Source organism: Vulpes vulpes, chromosome 1, assembly GCF_048418805.1.
Source record: "Vulpes vulpes isolate BD-2025 chromosome 1, VulVul3, whole genome shotgun sequence".
Taxonomy (NCBI): domain Eukaryota; kingdom Metazoa; phylum Chordata; class Mammalia; order Carnivora; family Canidae; genus Vulpes; species Vulpes vulpes.
In genome coordinates, this window is record NC_132780.1 from 21,408,934 (window position 1) to 21,434,425 (window position 25,492).

At 50.8% G+C, this 25,492-nt stretch overlaps 1 protein-coding gene across 13 annotated transcripts; it reads left to right on the forward strand.

Annotated features, from left to right (window-relative positions):
• The first annotated feature begins 1,515 nt into the window (after nt 1–1,515).
• On the forward strand, nt 1,516–23,971 carry ZNF71 (zinc finger protein 71). Of its 13 annotated transcripts, none has more exons than XM_072760176.1 (5): nt 1,516–1,829; nt 6,046–6,111; nt 11,499–11,625; nt 15,346–15,507; nt 17,913–23,971. In XM_072760176.1, the coding sequence occupies exon 5, from the start codon at nt 17,933–17,935 to the stop codon at nt 19,328–19,330; it is 1,398 nt and encodes a 465-aa protein (XP_072616277.1). In that variant the 5' UTR covers nt 1,516–1,829; nt 6,046–6,111; nt 11,499–11,625; nt 15,346–15,507; nt 17,913–17,932; the 3' UTR covers nt 19,331–23,971. The 13 variants fall into 13 exon arrangements, with proteins under 13 accessions (XP_072616277.1, XP_025841153.2, XP_072616281.1 ...); XM_072760180.1 differs by having other exon boundaries at nt 1,791–1,829; nt 15,346–15,576; XM_072760174.1 differs by lacking the exon at nt 1,516–1,829 and adding an exon at nt 1,956–2,013.
• The last annotated feature ends 1,521 nt before the right edge of the window (nt 23,972–25,492 follow it).

Sequence of the window (25,492 nt, forward strand, 5' to 3'; positions counted from 1 at the left end):
AATGATAAAGGGTGCCTGGGTGGCTCAGTGGTTGAGCATCTGCCTTTGGCTCAGGTCAGGTTGTGATCCTGGGGACCTGGGATTGAGTCCCACAGGGGGATCCCCGCAGGGAGCCTGCTTCTCTGTCTGCCTATGTCTCTACCTCTCTGTGTCTCTCATGAATAAATAGAAAATCTTTTTTAAAAAATTTTTTTTATTTATTTATGATAGTCACAGAGAGAGAGAGAGAGAGAGAGGCAGAGACACACGCGGAGGGAGAAGCAGGCTCCATGCACCGGGAGCCTGATGTGGGATTCGATCCCGGGTCTCCAGGATCGCGCCCTGGGCCAAAGGCAGGCGCCAAACCGCTGCGCCACCCAGGGATCCCCAATAAATAGAAAATCTTAAAAAAAAAAGAGTCATCACCTAAGATTAGCTAATTTTTCTATTTTTATGGTCATTCATTCACCAAATGCTTTTGTACCTGGCTTCCTGGTTTATGAGGTAAGAGCATCCCACCCAGGAGGCCTGGTTCCTCCCCCAGCAGCCCCACTTTGCTCTTGTGTGACCTCTCTTTCCTGCACCACTTTCCTTACGCAGAAAGTAGCTTGGTTGTGGGGATTACATGAGTTCCTAAGTCATAAAATCCCAAGAACAGAAGCTGGCACATAGGAAATAAAAGGGTCAACATTTTTTCCTATTATGACCCCTTCTTTGCATCTCTGCCAGTTGGCGTGATCCTCGGTTCTAGAAAGCTGTCCTGTATTGATGAAGTTTTGGAATATAGGTGAGTTCCAGAGCTGATGAACAAGAAAGAATTCTTGAGACATCTTTGGTGCTACATGGTGGTTTTATTAAAGCACAGGGACAGGACCCATAGGCAGGAAGAGCTGCTGCCCCTGGCCTGTGAGGGGTGGTTGATTATATACCTAGGAGTTGGGAGGGGTTTGAAGATAGCCTAGTCTCTGAGGAATTTTGGAAGCAAGGTTTCCAGGACCTTGAGGGGGCTAGCTATTGTTGGGAAAAGGTCACTTATTACCATCTAATAAAACCTGAGTCATGAGACCTTTCAGATGTGTATCAGTGGGCCATGTACTTGGGGGATGATTACCAACACGTACCTTGAGGGTTTAGAATTAAAGGAAATTTCAAAAGGAATTTTTATATGTTAAAGTAGGCTTGGAGGCTCCTGGGGGTCAGGCTAAGATTGCCTTCTGCCCTTAGCAAAGTATGAACATCGAGGCAGTTGAGTCCATAGAGGAATGTCCCTTTCCTTGTTTCAAGGACTTGTCAATGTGCTGCCCCAAGCTCTTGCCTTGTTCTCAGCTAGTCCCCTGTTCCCCCAACAGTATTCCTGCCACTTTGGTCCTTGTGCAGTTCACAGGCCGGGCTGCAGGACCAGGACGACTGCAGAAGATGCTCTACGGCCCCACCTTTGCTAGGAATGTTCCCTACCCACTTCTCTACTGCTCCCTCTCCTCCTCCGATCTTCTCTCCTCCCGCCCCGTGCCTCCTTCTTAGAGATCCACCCTCCCCCTCCTTCCACTGTTTCTTCTTCCTTCTTTCATGCCCTTCCCCATCTTCCGCCCTCCTCCTTGGCCCCTCCTCCTCCTTCCCTGGCCTCCCCTCTCATCCCTTTCCCTCCCCGGCCCTTCTCCTTTACCTCTCCCTTCTCCCTCTCTCCTCCGCTTCTCCCTTTCATCCTCCTCCGTCTTCCTCCTCTTTCCTCCTCCCTCTTCTCCTCCCTCTCGCCCCGCCCCCTTCCTCCCTCCTCCCCACACACAGGCCATCTCCTTGGCAGCGGTGCTGCTGGGACCTCTGGGAGATGGAAGGGCGCAATCCGGTCTCAGGTGGGCTCGGTTCCGCTCGGTTGGGCTCGGCTCTGCTCGGTTTCGTTCCGTTCCTTTGGCGAACACCAGAGTGGAGACGGTAGCGCGCGGGTCTTTGGGTAGTGTAGTCCGCCCGTCCGCGCAGGCGCAGTGCGGCCGGGCGGGCCCAGCGGGCGCGGGTCATTGTCCTGGCCGAGCCGCGCGGGTGAGACGGCAGCGGGCGGGGCTGGAGGAGAGGGGGAGGGGCGGGGTCCCTCATTCCGCTCACCCAGCGCGGACCGACCCTGGCCTGGGGGAGGGGGCGTGCGGGCGCAGGTGAGTGGCGTGCGGACTGCGGGCGGGGTGGATCAGGGGAGGGGCGCGGACCTGCGAGGGGCAGCGGAGACTGGGCTCCCGTCGGACGGAGGCGGATCCGTGTGTCTGACCGCGTGTGCGCCGGCCCTGCAATCGTACCAGTGTGTGAGTTAGTGTGAGTCCGGGCGTTCTCCTGTGGGCTTGCCTCGCTGTGCCTGCACGCCTGCCTATCGTGGTGTCTCTGGGCGCACCTGTCTGGTCCTGTCAGTTCGTGTCTCTGCACCTGTCTGTCTTTATCAGCAGGACCAGAGTGTCTGTGAGGGTGCCGTCCTGGGGCGCACCTGTCTGGCCCTGCCTGTCCATGCTTGTGCACCTGTCTGCCTTTATTAGCAGGGCCAAGAGTGTCCTTGAAGGTGCCATCCAATGGCACACCTGTCTGGTCCTGCCTGTGCATGGCCGTGCACCTGTCAGCAGGGCCAGAGAGTCTCTGAGGGTGTCCCTCTGTGCATACCTGTGTCTGCTCCTGGCCTCTGGATTTGTCTCTGTCCCTGGATGTGGGGTGTGTTTCTCTATCAGTGCATCTATCTGTGTCTCTGTGTTTGGCCATTACTCTGTGTGTGTGTGTGTGTGTGTGTGTGCGCGCGCGCGCGCGCGCGTGGGCGTGCGCACGTGAGTGCATCTGGGTGTGCCTCTCCCAAAAGTAGATGTGAAAGACCTGGCATATCTGGATAGGCGGGCCTGGCCTGGGGCTCCCAGACTCCCCAGCTCCTTCCATGCCCTCACAGACTTGTCTGGCCCATAGAAAGCTCTGGAGGGGCTAGGAATCTGCTGCAAGGCAGTGTGTGGGTGACAGCATGTGGGGCTGAGAGGAGGTGATCCTTCTTTCCCTGCCTTCTCCCACAGTGTTCTCCTTAAAAGGGAGTCATGATCTCTGCCCCATCCTGACCAGAGGTTTATGTGTTCAGGGAATGTGTATTGTGCACTCAGAGTGCCATTCTGGCACTTCACTGGGACTACCTCATTTAGAAGCCTTCTGGTAACAGGCGGGAGCCCTTATCACCCTCATTTTACAAATGGGGAAACTGAGCACAGAGACTAATGAGTCACCTGGCCCTATACCCAGGCATCCAGTTCCAGAGCCCCCATGCTAAACTACCAAACAAAAGGGTATTTTTGTTTGAAATTTTCCTTTCAACTTGCCTGAGACAAAGTTCCAGGATTTGTCCTTTCAACTTGCCTGAGACAAAGTTCCAGGATTTTTCCCCATGGGATTCTCCCCTAGAAACAATGGAAGGAAGGAAATGCCACACCCGGTTCGACAGTTACCAGGCCCATGCACATGTCACCTCACAGGGCCAGTCACTATGAGTTCATGGGCTTCGTTTAAACAAATTTTTTTCTTAAGATTTTATTTATTTATTCATGAGAGACGCACACAGAAAGATAGGCAGAGACATAGGCAGAGGGAGAAGCATGCTTCCTGCGGGGAGCCCGATGTGGAACTTGATCCTAGGACCCCGGGATCATGACCTGAACTGAAGGCAGATGCTTAGCCACTGAGCCACCCAGGTGCCCTAAAAATATCTTTTTAAAAGTTAAATGTTGTTTCAAACATCAGGACAGTAATGTAAAATGACTACATCCAGGAAACAGAACCGGAAAACAATGAATAACGCCTACTTCTCATCCCTACTTTTTCCCTTCCCCAGGCTCAGAAATGCTGCACAGAAGCACACTGCACTTGCCCCCCGCCCCACCCCGTGTGCTGGCTTGTTTTTACACAGAGAGGTTATTAAAGTTCAGTATAAAACTCTTATATGAATTGCATTTCTCATTTAGTGACATTACAGATGTGAGTAAATGCAGAACAGACTCCTCTTCTGTAGAGATGACATGATCCTTCATAACACAGCTTCTCCCTTCCCAATGGGTACTTCTTATATTGTTTCCAGGACTTTTTGTTGGTTAGTTGGTTGGTTGGTCGTTTGCCTCTAGGAATGGCGCTACAATAAACGTCTGTTTTCTATGTAGAACTCTGCTTTGGGTAGAGTCTCAGACAGGGTTGGTGGTTTATGGGGTTCATATATTGCTGCCTCACTTTCTGGAGAGATGAGGGACTCTATTTCTTTTAGCTGTGTGTGAGAGGTCTCGTTTCTCTGTCTCTCTGCCAGCACTCAAGTTTGCTCCTCTGTTCATTCCTCTCTATGTTTCGGTGCTTCCTTTGTGCCGGACGTTGTCCTAGATGCTAAAGAGCCCGTCCAGAAATGATCATCTCTGCTTCCTAGGGGGTTGCATTCCAGTGGAGGGAAGACAGATGAGAAATCTGAGAACACTTCATTAAAAAGTGTCAGCTGTCAATGATCATGTGTGTTATAGGAAGATGGCAGAAGGGGTGGAGGCCACTTGAGCTCAGGGGTCTGGAGGTAGAGGATCTACTTCTCCAAGTAGGCCATGAGAAGAGCTAGTCATGGGAAGAGCATCCCTGAAGAGGGAGCAGCTGTGAAGGCCAGAGTGCCTGGGGGCCTGTGCTGGAGGGGATAGTGGAGGGGGATGGTCAGCAGGGGCAGACCATGATGAGGGCCACCTGGGCAGCTGGGACAATTGTGGATGATTTCTAATGCTGTGGGAAGCTACAGGAAAATGGTTATTGAGGGCTATCTGCAGGCCAGACGTGGTGCCGTGGAGTCTACAGACTTGAGTATTAAGATACCTGAGCCTGTGTCTTTGTGATCTGTGCCTGGGTGTCTTAGCTTCCGTGCTATTGGGAGTCTTTGCTGCGGGGGCTGCCTCGTGCAGCAGAGGATACTGGGCAGCATGCTTGGTTTCTGCCCACCAAATGCCCATAGCACACACTCCTCCAAGTTGTGGCACCTGCAGATGTCTTCAGATGTTGCCAGATGTCTCCTGGGCCCCAAATCACCCCCCTGGCAGAGAACTGGTGTTCTAAAGGCTTCTGCCAGCCTGTCCTTATGTGCAAGTTAAAATTGCAACTTTTTGCTTGTTAAAGTGGGTGGCCCTTTGGCTTCACACTCCCAAGAATTTGCCCAACCTATGCCGCCTGTCCAGTATTTTGTCTTTTAATTTAAATTGGCTCACTGACTTTTAAAATTATTTATTTTGGTAAATAAATCAACTGAGTTTATTTTTAATATTTTTAAAAAAGATTTTATTTAGAGGTGCGAGCAAGCATGAGTGGAAGGGGGAGAGGGAGAGGGAAAATCTCAAGCAGACTGCACACTGAGTGTGCAGGCCCTGATGTGAGGCTCGAACCCAGGACCCCCAGGTTCACTAAGTGAGCTGAAACCAAGAATTGGACACTCTACCAGCCATGCCACCCAGGCACCCCTAAATCAGCTTAGGAGCATGAAGGACATTCTGTGTAACCATCGTAAACAGCAGTGGGGCAGTGCTGTGAGAAAGAAGACCCTTGAATAGGAAGCTGACTGCATCCCACCCTTCAGAATATATTTAGCCAATGGCAGGAATAGCAGCTGCTGTGTGTTGATCTCCTACTGTGCGCTCTCAGGCACCAGGTTCCTCTTGTCTGTTGGTTGAATCCTGAGGTGTAGGGGCGCCTACAGGGCTGGGGTGTGGGGCTGCAGACCCACACTTAGATCTGGGAAGGACGTCTGAGCAGGTGGCTAGGAGCAGGCAGGGGGCCCCAGAAGCTTGTGGAATGGATGCGCGGGTGTCAGCATGTGCTTTCTGTGCGGAGGTGTGTGTGTCAGTATGTGCATGCAGGGGGTGTGCAGGTGTTGGGGTGTGCGTGTGGGAGGGGGGGTGCTTAGAGTTTATTACTAATGTGTGTACTTCTCCTTGCCTGTCTTCCTGGTGAGTTTGAGTCTGTCCTGTGAAGCAGGCCCAGGCCTGGTCTCTCACAGTGTGTCTCCTCTCTCTCTCTCTCTCTCTCTCTCTCTCTCTTTCTCTTCTCTCCCAACCATAGTCCGCCCATCCCGGTGACCTGGGCCCTGGAGGGATGGCCACCCAGCTGCTGATGGCTGAGGCTCTGGTGAGTCCTGCCCCCCCCGTCATGCTCCCTTCCAGAGGCTCCCACCCAGGGATGACCCTCTGCGCCCCCAGCCCCCTTAGGGGCTCACATTCTTGGCCCTGTCTGTAGAGGGGGGATGGTGGCATGCATGGGTGCTGCTGTCCTCTGCTCTGCCCTTTCCAGGTCTGTCAGCCCCTTGCCTGCCCGTGATGCTGCCTTGGCTCAGCCAAGGGGGATAGGGCAGCTTGGGAGGGACCAGCCCTCTGCTCGGGACTTCCAGGAGACAAACGGGCACCTGGGAACTGATGGTTTAAACACCTCATAGCAAGCATGAGAAACGCCCCTGCAGAGGCTCCTGGGCAGTGCTGTACCAGCTTCATGAGAGTCACTGTGAACATCCACATGCATGTAAAGGTGCAAAACCGGGGCTGGAATGAGCAGTTGCCTCTGGGGAGAAGCGGGAGGACACCCAGGGACAGTGCACCTGGGTGTCTGTGGCTCTCACCACTAGGTTCTCTGCTTTATTGGGTGGTACTTGTACCCGTATGGCTGTGTGTTGTGTTTTTCTCTAAACCTCCTTTTATGCCAGGAATATTTAATAATAAAAAAGTAACCTATAAAACACTCCTTATAGAAAACAGAGAAAACCCAGTAAGCTGCAGGTAGGACAATATAATTTACCCATGGTCCCTCTCCCCATATATAAATCATGTCGGTATTTGTGTATTCACTTATTTTCTTCCTTCTCTGATTATTATTTTAAAACACTGACCAAGTATTAGCTCTGCCATTTTAATATTGTTTTTCTCTCCCTGCATCCAACTTTAATCAATAAGGATTTCCCTTGTTTTGAAACATTATAAACTTTACAGACATCACTTGCTTGGCTGTGTGGTCAATGTACCTAAATGTTGATCTGGTGACTTTGACTTTCTTAAAAAAATAAATTTTTTATGCTGTACATAGCCAATCATAAAAGGAAGAGAGAATTCCTTTTTTTTTTTTTAAGATTTTATTTATTTATTCACAAGACACACACACACACACACACACACACACACACACACAGGCAGAGGGAGAAGCAGGCTCCATGCAGGGAGCCAAACATGAGACTCAATCCAGGGTCTCCAGGATCATGCCCTGGGCTGACGGCGGCGCTAAACCGCTGAGCCACCCAGGCTGCCCAGAAAAGAAAATACCTGGTAGAAAAGGAAATGCATGATCATGATGAAGAGTCTAGAAAAATCCAGAAGAACACAGAGAAGAGAATCAGAGTGACCTGTGATCTCACCCCAGGAGATAACTACTCGAATGTCTGTGTGTCTTTCTCTCCCTTGGATGCATGTTGTTTTGCAAAAATGAGAATCACCCTGGCTGAGCAGTTTTTATATCTTGGTTTTTCTCCGTCGAAGATTTTATCCTAAGTGTTTCTCCACGTGTTTAAAAGCTCCCTGTCACATCCATGTCAATAGCTGTGAGAATTCCACTAAGGGCCATAGCTGACTTCTCTCATGGTTCCCCTGTTGTAGGATGTTTATTGGTTTCGAGTTAACTGATGGTTGTGAATGTCAGGAAGGACGTGGCTGGCACATAAGTCTTTCTGTGCATTTCGTATGATTTCTTAGGGGGTATTCCTTGAGGAGGAACCCTGAGTTGGGTGTTTCTGAGGCCTTCCACGAGGCTTCTAACACCTTCCCAGCCAGTGGCGGTGGTATGCCTTCCAGCCAGGCTAGAAGAGAGGTCTGCGCCGGCCATGGCTGAGATTCCTTCTGCACGTGGGGTATAAGTGACACATGGAATAGACCTTGGGTGTGATGGGTGACAAACAGTGTCACACTATCTCTTTCTGAGTAGTGTTGCCTGTATTATGATTAGTAAGAGTTTATTTTCAGAAAATGTTAGCCACTTTTGTGGGTGGGTAGATTGTGTGGCGCCTTACCAGTTTATGGGACTCTGTCTTCTTGAAATTTTAAACGTGTGTGTGTGTGTGTGTGTGTGTGTGTGTGTGTGTGTGTGTGTGGTGTCACGGCAGATATTTTCCCAGGCTTGCTCTTTGTTTCTTCATTTATTCTATACATATTCTTAAAGATTTTTATTTATTCATGAGAGACTCACAGAGAGAAGCAGAGACACAGGCAGAGGAAGAAGCAAGCTCCCTGTGGGGAGCACGATGCAGAGCTCAATCCCAGTACCCCAGGATCATGACCTGAGCCAAAGGCAGACACTCAATTACTGAGCCACCCAAGCATCACGTATTCTGTATTTTTTTTAAGATTTTATTTATTTATTCATGAGAGACAGAGAGAAAGAGGCAGAGACACAGGCAGAGGGAGAAGCAGGCTCCATGCAGGGAGCCTGATGTGGGACTCGATCCCCAATCCCTGGGATCAGGCCCTGGGCTGAAGGCAGTGCTAAACCACTGAGCCACCTGAGCTGCCTGAAGGATAAGTTCATGGCCTTGATTGTGATGGTGATTACATGGGTATGTACTTTTCAAGCTTATCTAATTGTATTAATTAATGTTCACAGCTTTTTGTATGGCAACCATACTTCAATAAAGTGGCTTTTTTTTAAAAAAAGATTTTATTTATTTATTCACAAGAGACACACACACACACACAGAGAGAGAGAGGCAGAGAGAGAAGCAGGCTCCATGCAGGGAGCCTGATGCGGGACCCGATCTCAGGACTCCAGGATCACACCCTGGGTCGAAGGCAGGCGCTAAATCGCTAGCCACCCAGGGATCCCCTAATAATCCCTTCTTTAAAAAACCACTTTATGGAGATCCCTGAGTGGCTCAGCGGTTTAGCGCCTGCCTTCGGCCCAGGGTGTGATCCTGGAGTCCTGGAATCAGGTCCTGCATCAGGCTTCCTGCATGGAGCCTGCTTCTCTCTCTGCCTCTCTCTCTCTGTGTGTGTGTGTCTCTTGTGAATAAATAAATAAAATCTTAAAAAAAAAAAGAAGGGATTATTAGGGATGTCTGGGTGGCTCATTGGCTGAGCGTCTGCCTTTGGCTCAGGTCATAATCCTGGGGTCCTTGGGATCAAGTTCCATATAGGGCTCCCCACAGGGAGTCTGCTTCTCCCTCTGCCTGTGTCTGTTCCTCTCTCTCTGAGTCTCTCATGAATAAGTAAATAAAATCTTTTTTAAAAAATAAGAAATTATTAGCAGGACTGGCCAAAGGATGTATTAGGTCAAAGAATCAAATAATATCATATGATAATTATTATTAATAAAAAGTATATATAAGATATATATGAAATGTCAAATTAATCAAATGACAATAGCAAAAGTTGGCATTCATTAAGAGCTTACGTCAGCTGTACCAGACACTGTGCTAGAAGGCATATATGCCTTCTCACCTCACTTAAGGCCCATGACAACCACGGAGGGAGGACATTGTTGTTATGAAGCCCATTGACCAAATGAGGCCCAGAAGGGTTGAGACTGTTGCCCAAGGAAACACAGCCCAGGAGAGACAGAACCAGGATTTTACTGCAGGCTCCCAAGCTTCCAAGTCCAAAGCCTTAGCCACTACCACATGCTGCTTCTGCGTTGAGTGGTGGTGGCCCCTGAGACAGGGAGGCCAGCATGAGGCCAGGATACTGGGCAGGCTCTGGGACAATGAAAGAACTGGCCAACAGATGAGGCCTCCTCCCAGGGATGATGAGCCATGGTTTGGGTTTGGGGAGAGGGGTGTTCAGTGCCCAGGAGGGAGTCAAGGACCTGTGGGTGGCAGTAACAGTAGCTGACGGTTATTGAGCACCTATTGTATGGATATACTTTTCTGAGCAGCAAACATGGATTAACTTAATTCTCACGCCATCCTTCCTCATTGATCCATTTATTCACTCAGGAACTATTTATTGAGCGCCTACTAGATGCCAGGCATTGTGTGAAGCACTGGGGATAGGATAGTGAGCAGGACGGGTATACTGGTTTGCTAAGGCTGCTGTAATAAAGCACCATGGACTGGGGGACCCCCAGTGTAAATCTGTCTTCTCCCAGTTCTGGAGGACGAAGTCCCTAAGGTTAGGGTGTTGGTGGGGCCCTGCTTCCTCTGAGGGCCCTGGAGGAGGAGCTGTTCCAGGCCTCCCTTCAAGCTTCTGGGAGTTCTTAGCTCGTGGCAGCATAGCGCCAGTCTGCACACAGTGTTCTTTCCATGTGAATGTCTGTGTCTAAATGTCTCTTTTATGAGGATGCCAGTCATGTAGGATTAAGGACCTACCTTGCTCCAGTATGATTTCATCTTGGCTAATGAGATTTGCAGTGTCCCTGTTTCCAAATAACATCCCATTCTGAGGTGCTCGGGGTTCGGACCTGCACATGGGACTTGCAGGTGGGCATGATTCAACGTATAACAAGCACTTTGGACAGGACCCGGGCCCCAGCAACTGCATAGTGACAGGTCTTGTCACTGTGTGGTTGACATCATCACTACTATCATTCCCTACCATGCTACAGGGTATTCACTTTATGCACTGGGTTTACAGCATCAGCTGGGAAGGCACGGAGGCTTCCACTGCGGGAAGTGCCCACCAATCCCCATGGCCTCATCTGCCTCTTATGCCTTGGGTCTTGATCCAACCTCCCCCACAGCCCCAACTGCTCCGACCACCCTCAGACCATATTCGGTATCACCTTTCTGAAGTCTTCCTGGACACCTCCTAAAGCTGCCATTGTTCAGGCACCTAGAGGATTTCATTAATACCTTCACAGCGTATTGACCAGATTCGTGTACATGTTCATATGCCTCATCCATGAGGTGCTCGTTCTTGAACTTCTATGTAAGCACCTGGCTCAGTGCTTACAGCCCTGTATGGTCTCTGGACAGCGTGCTGAACTATTGGATCCTATCTAGAAGTCTGCCTTTACTGGGCAGCTAACACACCTGTCCGATCATGGGGTTACAGTCACTGTACCTTTTTTTTTTTTAATTTTTTTATTTATTTATGATAGTCACAGAGAGAGAGAGAGAGAGAGAAAGAGAGAGAGAGAGAGAGAGGCAGAGACCTAGGCAGAGGGAGAAGCAGGCTCCATGCATGGGGAGCCCGACGTGGGATTCGATCCCGGGTCTCCAGGATCGTGCCCTGGGCCAAAGGCAGGCGCCAAACCGCTGCGCCACCCAGGGATCCCCTGTACCTTTGATTCCTTCTCTGTTTCTAAAGTGTGTGACTTTCTGTTCTAAACAGTCTTACGTTTGTTTTACTTCTGTCAGGGGACCATCCCAGTATAAGCAGACACGAAGAACACTGAGTGGTTGGTCCCTTCAGAACTCCACACCTTATTGAAATCAATTCAGATACATCCTGTGTGCCTCCCCTAAATCTCCTTGGCTTTTCTGGCTATTTCTTCAGATCTGTGTGAGCAGGGCCCTGTGGTGAGTGGTTGTGGGTTTCGTCTTACAGGAATCAGTGACGTTCAGGGATGTGACAGTGGACTTCACCCAGGAGGAGTGGCAGCAGCTGGAGCCTGCCCAGAAGGACCTGTACAGAGATGTGATGCTGGAGAACTACAGGAACCTGGTGTCTCTGGGTAAGGGGGCAGCTTCACTGAATTACCATCGGCCTGTCACTTGAGGACTACAAAGAAGTAAGAAAAAGGATGGACATATTTGACTATATAGAAAGTTAAAAGATAAAAATAAAATTGATAGGTAATGAAATGGGGGAGTAATATTTACCACATGTATAACAAAGGATTATAATTATATAAAGAGCTCCTAGGAATAAACAAGAATGAAACAAGAAACAGAATGATAGAAAGACCAAACATGAGCTGGCAGTTCATAAATGTATAGATACACAAAATTACACTTTATAAAAGATTTATAAACCTTACCAGAGTCAAAGAAAAACAAATCAAGTCAAAGAAATATAGTTTTTGCCAGTGAGGAATGATAATAGCATATATGTGAGGGTGTAAGGAAAAGAACTTTCCTGTTTTAGGAATATAAATTTGGGGCAGCAATTTTGGAGGACAGTTTGGCATTATCAAGTACATTTTGAACTGTTCCATTTTTAGAGATCTGTCCTTTAGATATCTTCCTTAAGTGTGCAGACTTTTACATTGGAAGAAAAGGAGAAGTGACCAAAATGCCCATTTATTCAAGAGTGAGTAAACACATCAAATCGTATCAGTATGATGGAGACCATGTAGCTCTTCAAAGAGGAGCATTCTTTGTAGATGCTGACATGGAAAGATGTCCCTTGATTCAGTGTTAGGTCAAAATCACTAACTTCCAGAACAAGAATATGTTCCCATTTTTCTTAAGAACTTTCATGGGAGTGTAAATGATCTACAATTAACTGCATATTTAAAGCAAATAGTCTGATGCATTTTGACATCTGTGTACACCCAGCAGGAAACCATCACCATGATCCAGATAATGAATATATCTGATTCCCCCCTGTAACATCTCCCCATGCTTCCTGCACCCATCCTCCATTCCCCAGGCAACCACGTTATGTGCAAATGCTTTACTGCAGCAGCGCTGTGGTTTAATTTGCATATTTTGGAATTTTACATATATACACTCATACAGTGTGTGTGCTTTTTTTTTTTTGCGTCTGATTTCTTTGACTCGGCATAATTATTTTGAGGTTTACCCATGTTGTATGATAGTATCATTAGTTCACTCCTCTTTATTGCTGAGTAATATCCTACTTTATGGATAGACCATGATTTATTTATCCATTCACTTGGGTTTTTTTTTTTTTTTTTTTTTTAAAGATTTTATTGGGCAGCCCCAGTGGCTCAGCGGTTTAGCGCCACCTTCGGCCCGGGGTGTGATTCTGGAGACCTGGGATCGAGTTCCACGTCGGGTTCCCTGCATGGATCCTGCTTCTGTCTCTGCCTCTGTCTCTGCCTCTGTCTCTCTCTCTCTCTCTCTGTTATGAATAAATAAAATCTTTTTTAAAAATAAAGATTTTATTTATTCATGAGAGACACAGAGAGAGGCAGAGACATAGGCAGAGGGAGAAGCAGGCTCCCTGTAGGGAGCCCAATGTGGGACTCGATCCTGGGATCATGACCTGAGCCAAAGGCAGATAGATGTTCAACTGCTGAGCCATCCACATGTCCCCTATCTGTTCCCTTGATGCACATTTGGGCCGTCTGCAGTTCTGAGCTGCCACAAATAAAGCTGCTATGAAGCCGTGTGTGCAATGTCCACTATGGACTTTTGCTTTCCTTCCTCTTGAGCAAACCCCAGGGAGTTGAATGGTTGAATCACATGGTATGTGTATGTTAACCTTTGAGGAGACTGCCAGACATTTTTCCAGGGTGGTGGGATGGTTTTACATCTCTGCCATCAGTGCTTGGGAGTCCCAGTTGCTCCGTGTGCTTGTCCATACTTGGTGCGTGCGATCGTAGTCACATTAGCTATTCTTGGGGGTGCGCGTTATGCATGCTTTAGCTAACCTGTCCGACAGACCAGTGCCCAACCCAAGGTCATGCAGATCCACTCCTCTGTTTTCTTGTAAGACTTCTGTAGTTTGGGTTCTTCATTTAGGTTAATTTTGAGTTAATTTTTGTGAATTATGTAGAGAAGGGGTCTAATGTCACTATCGAATGTGGGTATCCAAGTACCCCAGCACTAATTGCTGAAGAACAGATGGTTTTAATTTGATTTTGTCCAAGTTATGAGCCATTTTCCTTAGGGATCATGTTTTTGATACCATATTGGGGAAATCTTTGCTCTTTCAAGGCCACAAAGGTGTTCTTCTCTAAGTTGGATAGTTTTAGGTTTTGTGTTTTGTTCTGCGATCTCTTTAGAGTTAATTTTTGTAATGATGCAAAAGTGTTAACTGAAGCTCTTTTTGTTCATCAAGTGACTCTCTAGATGTTCCAGCACTGTTTATTGAAAAGGCTGAGCATTTCCACTGAATTTCCGCTGCTGAATTGCCTTTGCACATTTGTCAAAAATCAGCTGTCTGTGTATATGTATGGGAGTCTAGTTCTGGGCTCTTCTGTCTCCTCCATAGGGGTCTGTTGTGATGCCAACACTGTCATTGGTCTGCTCTCAGTTTCTGGCTCTATGACCCATGCTCAGTCTAGACAGCTTGCTTTCCCCATGACCATCTGAGTGGCCCACCTGGTGCCAGTGAATTAAATGGTATGAGTTATGTGGCTGGCTGCTGTGACAGGGCACTGTTCCCAGCCTTGATTGGCTCTGGGTACATTCTCAAATCCTCTTGGGTGATTTTTCCCAAGTTTGGGTAGTTTCATAGTACACACGCTCTGATCAGGGATCCAGTGCTGGGACATTGCAGATCTCCAGAGCACTCTCTATGCTCAGGGGAGTCTGCTAGGCTATGCCTCAGTTTCCCTGCCCTGCCCCCCACCATGCCACAGCCTGTATAGCCTTTCCCATGAGTAGTAAACTGGGTGGTCATAAGACCTGCCTCTGTGATCCCACCTCTCAGGTAATGTTGCCCTTTACTGGCTGATGTCCAGTGTCTTAAAACCTTTGTTTTATATATTTTGTCCTCTCCCCCTCCACTGTGGACTGAACAGAAATCTTACCGTTTTTACTCTTTCTGGGACAGAAGCCCCATTTGAGGGAAGAAAAAAGTGTGCATTCATATGTGTGTGTGTGCCCAGGTGTGTTATATGTATTTTTTTTTAAAAGGTGTGCTATAGGGAAGGAAGTTCTAAAAATACACACCAAACAGCTAACACAGACAGATGAGATGGCAGGACACATTTTACATTTTTATTAAAGAATTTATTTATTCATGAGAGACACAGACAGAGGAAGACACACAGGCAGAGGGAGAAGCAGGCTTCCTGTGGGGAGCCTGATACGGGACTCGATCCCAGGACCCTGGGATCATGACCTGAGCCAAAGGCAGATGTTCAACCACTGAGCCACCCAGGCAGGCATCCCTCTCCTGATGGGTTTTGATCCATGAAAGGAAGCTCCTCCTCACCCAGCCCCATAGACTGACTGTGTTGTGCTGGCATTGTGCCTCCCAGCTCCTGACTTCTCAGCATTTGCTCCGAAAGACTTAGAACTGTTTTCACAGCTGAGACTTTGCCTACTTTGATCTCGGCAGCGACGGCCAGTTTATCTCCCAGTAGGTCTCAGACCCCATTGGTCCCCCCAGAGGGTCGCCATCCCTTCCTGCCCTGACCCCAGGGCCTTCATGTCCCATGCCATCTGCCCTGACATCTGAGCATCATGCCCCAGGTGACTAAGCCACCATCATTCTCCTGCCTTGAGTATCTCTAATATCTCTTCCTCTGTGATAGGAAAGCAACCCACGGCAAAGCAGTGAGTCATCAGGGCCCATGGCTCTGGGATCCGACCGCGAGAATCCCAGCTCCGCCTCGAATGTGCCGTGACCTTGAGTTTGTGACTTGCTTCTTGGATCCCTCCGTTCCCTCATCTGTAAAATGCGCACAATCGTAAGAGTACGTGACTTGCGTGTGATTGTCAGGACTACGTGGAGGGACCGTGCAGATCGCTCAGCGCCACGCCAGGCATGTGGCAGGCACCCATTGCGTGTTCATCTGACAGCCTCCGTGTGCCAGGCACTGCTGTAGGAGCAGGGCCTGGACAAGGTGCCCTCATGGAGCTCACTTTCCACAGGGAGCCTGGCAATAAACAGAGCCAAGGATAGAGAGAGTCACCATAGACTGCAATGAGTGCTCACAGTGAAACAGGCAAGAGATGAGCAGGAGGGGTATGCCTTCCCATCGTGGGATGGATGGGGAAGGCCTCCCCGTGGAGGATGTTAACAGAGAGGGCTGAAGAACGAGCGTCAGTGGGAAGCTAGGTGGGGCCGTGGCAGGTGCAAAGGCCTCAAGGCAGGAAGAACTTGGTGTGGACAATGTGGCAGGGAATAAAAAGGGAACCTTAGGGCAAGTGTGGCTGACAGCAAGTGAGCAGGGATGGATGATAGGAGGCAGGTTAGGAGATGGGGCCTGGCTCCATCCTAAGGACCCTGCAGGCCAGGGAAGGTGCTGGCTTTGACTCTCAGCAGCACATGGGGAGGACACTGGAGGGTTTGGTCTGACTCTTAAGAAGATCCTCTTGCTGCTCAGTGGAAAATGCATTGTAGCAGGGTGAGGGTTCTGGGTTTGCTTTGTTACAGGCAGGAAATCTGGGGTGGCTGACAGGATTGTTGGCAGGGGTGATGGTGAGATCTGGTCCAGTGACTCTTGTTAGCATTCTGGATGGCAGGAGAAAGGGGGTGAATCAGGGATGCCTGCTGAGTCAGGGATGCCTGCTGAGTCTTTTTTTTTTTTTACCTTAATTTTTAAGTGGTAAGGTAATACATAAAATTTACCATTTTAACCATTTTTAGGTGTACAGTTCAGTGGGACTGAGTACATTCATACTGATGCGCAGCTCCCACCATCCACTAACAGAAGTATTTTCATCTCGCAAAACTCAGACTCTGTTGCCATGAAAGGCCATCCCCCATGCCCTCCCCCAGCCTCTGGTGCCACGATCTCTCTCTCTCTCTCTCTCTCTCTCTCTTTCTCTCTCTGTGAATGTGATAATGACAAGAACCTCACATGACTGGAGTCATACACTATCAATCCTTCTGTGTCTCATTGACTTTGCTAAGTCTTTTTGCCGTTGATTTTGGAGGGGCGGGGGTTCCAAACCCACAGGTTCCATCTCAGACGTGCAGAACAGGCCTGCAGGATCCCAGAGGGACACCAGGTAGACTTTTGAATGTTTGTCAGCAGAGCCTAGAGGAGGTCAGGGCTGGAGGTCCAGACTCCCTCCGCCCCACCCCACCCCCACCACCCCTGGCATGGCCCTGCATGATTTAGGAGAGAGGCCTCAGAGATCAGTGGTGCTGGGCTAGGCTGGGGTTTTAAATGGGCCAGCAGAAGCAGATGCCAGTCTACACCTGCTTCCTGTGGCCTCCTTGGAAGAAGCACTCCATGTGGCCCTATCTTTACATTTTTATTTTTTACTTTTTCAAAAATATTTTTTAATATTTTTATTTATGAGAGACACAGAGAGAGAGGCAGAGACATAGGCAGAGGGAGAAGCAGGCTGAGGTGGGACTCAATCCCAGAACCCTGGGATCAGGCCCTGAGCCAAAGGCAGATACTCAATTGCTGAGCCACCCAGGTGCCCCATAGATCTCATGGTTTTAACATGAAGCTGTTGATCCACACACGGAGTCCAGAACTCAGGAGAGTTTCCCTAGACTGGAAACAGAGATTTAGAAATGAATAGGCTATACATAGGCAGGGGTTGGAGCTGCCACATGGCTGTGAGCGCCAAGGAGGGAGGAGTCTGCAGAGGCAGAGGGGCCTGGAACCAGCTTCTGGGGACACCTGCCGCTTCGGAACCAGGCAGCAGAGGAGGGGGAGCGAGCTTGGCTGGCAGGAGGGGGGCAGGAGGGTCGGCAGCATGTGCCACATGAATGTCAGCTGTCCTCTCACCATTTCTAAGAAAAATTGATGCTTTGGGAAGCTCAAGAGGTTGGGGATGTTCAGGAGGAACCCATTGTGGTAACTCCTTGCTGGGGTCAGCAAGAGCATCTGGTCCGCCCCATCCAAGCCAGCTCACCACCCGTTGTTTCTCTTCAGCCATCCCTCCATGGGAGCTCCTGCCTGCTGGCTGCCTGCTGGCTGTCCTTCACTGCCCTCTCGCCCTCTTGAGGGGACACTTCCTGCTCCCTCAGCCTCCTTAAACCGCCTTTGTGGCCAGCTCGTTGCTTCCCCTCTGACCAGGTCACCTGCTGGTATCTCCATTCCTGCCCTGCTGTGTCTCTGTTCCCATCCTGCTACATCCCTCAGGCCCAGCATTTATAACCACCTGCCTTTCCCTTCTCCTTCTCCTCCCCCAGACTTGGAGACTAGAGTGGAAATGAAGCAATCGGGGCCAACAGAGGACAACGTGGAACACTGCTCGCCTGTCAGGGTGCTTGGGGAAGGCCCTGCAAGGCATGGTGCCCACGGCATGGCATATGAAGGCATGTGGATGCGGGACCTGAGGGAGAGGCAGCAGGGAGAAGCGAGGACCTGGCTGGAGCATGAGGAATGTAAGGCATTGGTGCCGCGGAGCACCCACACGGCCCCACTGAGGGAAGAGGGCTCCCCGCCGTTTGTCCTGCGCAGGGAGGCCTTCTCGGGTGACCTGGATCTCAGCCAGCCGTTCAGACGAGACGCGGAGAAGAAGTCTTATGATTGCAGCGCATGTGGTAAGGCTTTCAGCCGCAGCTCGTCCCTCATGAAGCACCAGCGGATCCACACTGGCGAGAAGCCCTATGAGTGCGACGTGTGTGGGAAGCACTTCATTGAGCGGTCGTCCCTCACCATCCACCAGCGTGTGCACACTGGGGAGAAGCCATATGCATGTGGGGACTGCGGCAAGGCCTTTAGCCAGCGCATGAACCTGATTGTGCACCAGCGCACGCACACGGGTGAGAAGCCATATGTGTGCGACGTGTGCAGGAAGGCCTTCCGCAAGACCTCGTCCCTGGCACAGCACGAGCGGGTGCACACAGGTGAGAAGCCATACGCCTGTGGGGACTGCGGCAAGGCCTTCAGCCAGAACATGCACCTCATCGTGCACCAGCGGACACACACGGGGGAGAAGCCATATGTGTGCGATGTGTGTGGCCGTGCCTTCAGCCAGAACATGCACCTGACCGAGCACCAGAGGACACACACGGGCGAGAAGCCATACGCTTGCAAGGAGTGCGGCAAAGCATTTAACAAGAGCTCGTCCCTCACGCTGCACCACAGAAACCACACGGGCGAGAAGCCGTATGCATGTGGTGAGTGTGGCAAGGCCTTCAGTCAGAGTTCCTACCTCATCCAGCACCAGCGCTTCCACATTGGTGTGAAGCCCTTCGAGTGTAATGCATGCGGCAAGTCCTTCAGCAAGAACTCGTCCCTCACCCAGCACCAGCGCATCCACACCGGAGAGAAGCCCTACGAGTGCTACATCTGCAAGAAGCACTTCACGGGCCGCTCGTCCCTCCTTGTGCACCAGATGGGGCACACAGGTGAGAAGCCGTATGCCTGCGGCGAGTGCGGCAAGGCCTTCAGTCAGAGCGCATACCTCATCGAGCACCAGCGCATCCACACTGGCGAGAAGCCCTACAAGTGCGGCCAGTGCGGGAAGGCCTTCATCAAGAACTCCTCGCTCACCGTGCACCAGAGAATTCACACAGGGGAGAAGCCCTACAAGTGTGGCGAGTGTGGGAAAACCTTCAGCCGGAACACCAACCTCACACGCCATCTGAGGATCCACACATAGGGGAGGCCTAGGCTGGGGGTCTTCTTGTGTGGGGGCTTTCCTGCAGCAGATGGATGGATCCCTCATGCCTGCCGTCAGTGCAACAGCTCTGACATGGTTGCCCAGGGTAGCATGGGCCAGAGGGGTGTCTCCCTTCGAGGCACCTGCACATTCCTCTTCATCTGATGCCCTGGGGACCATAGTCAGGGTCAATGTGGCTGAAGCTTCCAGGAGTGCCAGGAACCTGGGCATCAGGGTTCCAGGACGTGGCAGTGAGCTGCAGGACCTGGGATGACGCATCCAGTGTCTTTGGGGCAACAGTCAGTTGTAAAGTGCAAGATGGGGCTGGCAGGGAGATGGATTCAAGATGTGAACATGGGGACATTTCTGGACCCTAGCTTTAGTCCAGATGTCAGGTGGTCACCCTCTGTGGTTCCCCGTTGGGGTGGAAGCCAGAGGGGCCCTCTCTCTGTCCCTCTGTCTGGCCATCCCCCCCTCCCACATCCGGCCATCCCCCTCTCTGTCCAGCCATCCCCAGGCTACAAAGCCTAAGACTCTGGCAGGCTGTAAGCGGGGCGGGGAGAGGGGGGAAGGTGGTTTTCAGAGTCAGCAGATAACAGTAAGCACTGCAGATGCCGAAGTTTCTCAGAGTCTGTTAAATTTTTTTAAAATAAAACTTTTAATTAAGAGACACCAGTGTAATTTTAGACTGTTGTCAGGTGCAGAAGATACAGGCCCAGTGGTCCTGTCAAAATCCGCCTCAGTGCCTGCGGGAGGAGGGAGGGCAGGCGAACACCAGCAGGCCTGATATTCGGATTTAAATACTTACTAGGTTGAGTGTGTGTATCTGAGGACACAGTGTCCATTTTTATACTGATTTTTGCAGCTAAATTTTTAAAAAAGATGTTATTTATTCACGAGAGACACAGAGAAAGGCAGAGACAAAGGCAGAGGGAGAAGCAGGCTCCCTGTAGGGAGCCCAATGTGGAACTCGATCCCAGGACCTTGAGATACTGACCTGAGCCAAAGGCAGATGCTCAACCACTGAGCCACCCAAGCATCCCTTTGCAGCTTAACTTGAAGGCAGCTCCAAGTGAGCCTTCTAAGGCTGACCTGACACTGTGTACATTGAGGGCCACTGATGCTGTCCTTCCTTTTTTTTACTTTATTTTATTTTATTTTTTATTTATTTATGATAGTCACACACACACACAGAGAGAGAGAGAGAGAGAGGCAGAGACATAGGCAGAGGGAGAAGCAGGCTCCATGCGCCGGGAGCCCGACGTGGGATTCGATCCCAGGTCTCCAGGATCACGCCCTGGGCCAAAGGCAGGCGCTAAACCGCTGTGCCACCCAGGGATGCCTGACGCTGCCCTTCCTGTTTAACATTTGATGCTACTTGTCGCCAGTGTCCCGGTGTTTCCGAATGTCCCATGCATCTGGACACTGGTGCCCACAGAGTGGACAGCTTATTTTAAGAAATCATTTATATTATTGAGCACTTCGTGTTGGGAGTAGGAAACACAACTACTCGGGAGTGCATGACCAGGCAGACGGGCTTTGGGATGTCTGGCAGCCAGGTGGGCATCAGGCTAGGTCTGTTCCAGTCATAGCATCGGGAACACAGCTCTGGTGCTCTCGTTCTCTGGCTTTCCCTTCCTGTGCTGGCCTCATCCTCAGGCTGCCTTCCCTCTTCATTTCGTGGTCATGTCCACGTGAAGACAGACCTCTTGCAGTCAGTGACACAAGAACACAAAGCTTCATTCTGTGGACTTACCTGCCAGCTGATTGCTGTGACCTGAGAAGTGCCGAGTGTGGAAGGGCCTACGTCTGGGTCTCTCCCTCATTCTTGAAATAGTGGCAGTGGCCCCAGGATGAAGCTGTTCATGCCCTGACGTTCCCATCTGGTCATTCCATCCAGATCCCAGTCCACGGGAAGGAGGGAGGATCCAGGGAGGTGGCCCTGTGGCATCAAGTGAACGGGCTTAAAATCGCATGGCTGCTCTGGCCTTAATCATCAGACTGAAGTCTTGCTGCATGTGGCATTTCCTTTGGGAAGTGCTGTCACTGCCATGGTCACCAGGAGAGCCCTCAGTCCCCTCTGTGGCAGGGGGCTGGCCAGGGGCGCCCCCAGGAGCTAAGAGTTGCAGCCTCATGCCTGCTTGTCTCAACGTGCCTGGCACACCTCTGTCCCCACACATCCCTTCCTGTCATCTGCATGAACTATCGCTCAGGCCACTGGGTGGGGGGCACTGGGAGAGACGGGGGTTGGTGGGGGATGAAATCTGCAACTGCACGTGCGGAGGCCTTTGTGGTGAGCCCTGACCAGTGTGGAAGGTGGCTGGGAAGGACCGCAAGTCCGGCCATGTGAGCCTGAGCAAGTTTCCCCCCTCCACGGGCGCCTCAGCCTGAAATGGGGCAGTGAGCGTTTCAACAGGGGGTTCTTGTTCCAGTGGAAGTCCTACTACCTCACAAGTGGACCCAACCTTTGAGAACAAAGCCCACCATCCTATTGGCCTTCTGTTTCTGTATCTCCTGCTTCCTCCCTCTCGTTCTCGAACAAAGAAAACAGACATTTTGGGCCCCCCACCCCCATCCCCGGGGACCCCCATCCAGGGCTGGTCAGAGCTGGGTTGCAGGTGCACGCGTGCCGCAGCCAGCGGCCCCAGGGACAGCGCCCAGAAGAGGCAAGTCTGGTGCCTTAGGACCTGCAGCAGAAGTGGCCCACGTGGCGCCTGCTGGGATTCCACTGGCAGCTGGCTCCCCTCAGATCTGTGTGCAGGCTGGGGGGCATCTGCTGCAGGTCCCAGAGGAGGCAGCCAAGACCAGCCAGTCTGGCAGACCCAAGTCAGTGTGGTCAGGAAGCGGCACGGGGAAGCTTGTTGCCTCTGGCCCATCTGGGAGCTGAGAGACCAGCAGCCACTGTCTCCAGGCCCCTGTGCGTCCCCTGCATTGTCCTGGTTCTGCCAGCTCCTGGCATCTTCGTCCTGGTGGGATGAGGCTGTCTCTTCAGGTTCCCTTGTCCTGCACAGTGCGCTCGTGAAAGGCACAGGGCAGAGAGTGGAGGGGTGAAGTGAGGAGTGCCAGCTCCCATTTCACACATGGCCACCTGGTCCCAGAAAGTGGGACAGGATGTGGGAAACAGGCCTGGGACGGGGCCTGGCGGCCCCTTGCTCTACAGCAGTCCCAGTGCACCTGGGCACAGTTGCCTGGAGCCGAGGATGGGGGTGCAGCACCAACAGGGATGCGCTCCCCAAGTGCTGAGCTTACATTCTGGTGGTGCCAGGCAGCAGTGAGTGGGTCAGAGAAGCATGAGACACGGAGTTAGGCTACGGTGGAGAACAGGGCAGCAGGAGAACCGGGAGCCAGCTAAGGCCTGAGGCGGGGGCACACTGGGCAGTCAGCAAGTCTGCCCAGGAGTGGACATCTGACACCAACCCGAGGACACCAGGGGAGTTTTAGTGAGGTGGAATGAGATTTCCCTCCCCCGGAACAGCCCAGAAGAGGGGATCTGAGTTCAACACCATTCCCCATAAGGCAGTGGTGGCAGCACCTTGTCACTATAGTTGACATTTGTTGAGCACGTGGCACGTGCTCCAGACTTGTCACAAACACTGGTGTTCTCGCCACGTCATCCAGTGCACAGATGGGGAAGCTGAGGCTCAGGGAGGCTCGGAGGCTCGAGTGAGATCGCACAGCGTGGATGTGAGGGGTGCCGGGGGTGACATGTGGGGCTGCATCACCCTGAGCCTTTGCCCCGACCCCACTGCAGGCCGTCCCATGCTTACCAGCCTTCACCAGATGCCCTAGAGGAAGACATATAGTATTTTGATCATGTTGTGTAAATGTCTAGAGTCATCGGAATGAGTTAGTACTCGTGAAAATGTAGAATGGAACCTGGCACGTGGTACTCCATACTCCTAGCAAGTACCTGCTGTCAGCCACCACTGGATGAGAAACGAGGCCCTCACTCAATAAATGATGGAAAAGGAGTGGAATACTGGAGCCAACATGAACAGAAGCCCTGAAGCCAGACTGCCTGGATTTAAATCCAGATTTTACTTCTGCTGTGTGACTCTGGGCAAGTTTCTTCACCTCTCTGAACCCGTTTCCTCATTTGTAAAATGGAGGTGATAGTAGTCCTTGCCTTATGCATTGGTTGTGGGGAATAAATGAGATGGTGTATGTACGCTGCAGAAAACAGTGTTGTAGATGGAATGGTTTGGGTCTCCTTGAAAGATAACAGGAACATGTTAAATAGATTCATGGGATTCCTGGCCCAGAGCTCCTCCATCACTTGGAATTTCCTGGGTGATAGCAGTGTCTTCTGTTCCGATGAGGTGACTGGGTGGGCTGGTCACCGGAGACCAAGCCGCGATTTGAAGCTTGGGATTCTCAGCTTCCCACCCACCTCTTCTCTAGCAAGGGGAGAGGGCTGGAAATGAATTTAATGATTGTGCCCAGGTGAGGAAGCCTCCATAAAATCCCAGAAAGCACAGTATTCAGAGAGCTTCCAGCTAGTGAACACCAGCTCCACAGAGACAGAAGTTCCTGCCCTCAGCGACCTTTCCAGACCTCGCCCTGTGTACCTCCTTGTCTGGCTGTTCCGCTGTGTCCTCTATCGGATCCTTTTATAATAAACCAGTAACCTAGTGAGAAAAATGTGTCTGAGTTCTGTGAGCCCCACTAACAAATTAAACCCAAGGATGGAGACTGGGAACCTCTGATAGGTGGCCAGTCACTCGGAGAGACAGGTGACAGTGTGACAGTCTGGACTTGTGAGTGGCATCTGAAACGGTGCGCAGGGTGGGGGGACTGTCCCATAGGACTGGGTCCTTGACTGGTGAGCCCTCGACCTGTGGAATCAATGCTACCTCCAGTTGAGGTGAACTGCGGGACATCCAGCTGATGTCTGAGAGCTGGATGGGGTGGGGGAAGCCCCACACATCTGGTGTTCAGGAAAAATGGGGTGCTTTTCTACTCTCTCTATATATGTATATATGTGTACTTAAATATAAAATAACACATAATATATATAATATACATATATAACACATACATTGTATCATAATTATACAATAAATTATATAATGCAACATCCATTATATATTTTATGTAATACATGTACACTATATGTAAAATAATTTGGGGTATATATATGATATATACAATGAGCTATATGATAGCATATGATATATAATAAAATACATGATATATGAGATATATATAATAAGACATACACGTCTAATGAAATATGGCTTTTCTGGAGAGCCCTGAATGACAAAGGTCCCTCCTTAAACATTATCTTCCTCATTTCCCTCTGAAATTGTAGCTTCGGCCCCTGCCTCATAGTCCTCCATGGGACAGACCACAGCCTGTCTTACCACTAATTTGTCATCCGTCTTCTCCGCTAGAGGGAGGGCAGAGCTGTGGGTGTGGTCAGTTCAGTCTTGCTCACTTGTCTCCCCAGGACTTAGAACAGTGCCTAGTACACAGCAGGCCCTTGGAACTTGTTTACTGGACGAATGAGTCAAGGATAGCACTCCATAAATGCTAGCCAGCTGGATTAGGAATAAGCAAGCAGGTCTTCCTGAGCACATTCCGCTCCAGACCTAACACAGTCCCCGGAGACCTGAATGTGGCTTGTGTCACTTCGGCCCACAGAAAGGAATAAGGTGTGGTGGAGGGAGGAACGGTGAGTGGGTTGAGGGTCTGTGGGGCGCATGGGGGCTGCCAGAGTTGTCTGGCACCTGCCCTGGAGGGCTGAGGGCAGGCCAACAGAGGCTGGAGTGTGAGAGCCTCTCAGGGAAGGTTCTTGGGATGTTGGCTCTGGAGGGCTTGGCATTTGAAAAGCATATTTAGAGATGAGTTGTTTCCTGTCTCTAGGAATTAGCTAGTTCTGAGAGGGCAGTCCCTCCAGGCTCCCTCAGCCTCAGCAGGGGTGGCTGGACAAGGCCACCTGGAGGCCTATGGGAGGTGGCCCTTCTGCTCTACCTGCCTACACACTGCCCCACCGAACCTCAGGGACCCAACACACCTGCCCCAGAATATGAGGAAGGGGTCTCCTGGGTCAGCCAGTTCCCCCTCACAGCCTTGGATTCCTGGTCTGGCAATGGTCAGACCAGAAGGCTGGGCCCCCACTGACAGCCTCAGAGACAGCGGAAAAGGAGGCTGGTCCTGCAG

Excerpts from the sequence above, each read along its gene's own strand:
- ZNF71 (XM_025985366.2), top strand. The coding sequence starts at position 6,421 with ATGAGAAACGCCCCTGCAGAGGCTCCTGGGCAGTGCTGTACCAGCTTC. Across the intron at positions 6,505-11,498 it reads ACATCCACATGCATGTAAAG|GAATCAGTGACGTTCAGGGA; the intron begins GTGCAAAACCGG and ends TTCGTCTTACAG. Across the intron at positions 11,626-17,912 it reads CAGGAACCTGGTGTCTCTGG|ACTTGGAGACTAGAGTGGAA; the intron begins GTAAGGGGGCAG and ends CTCCTCCCCCAG.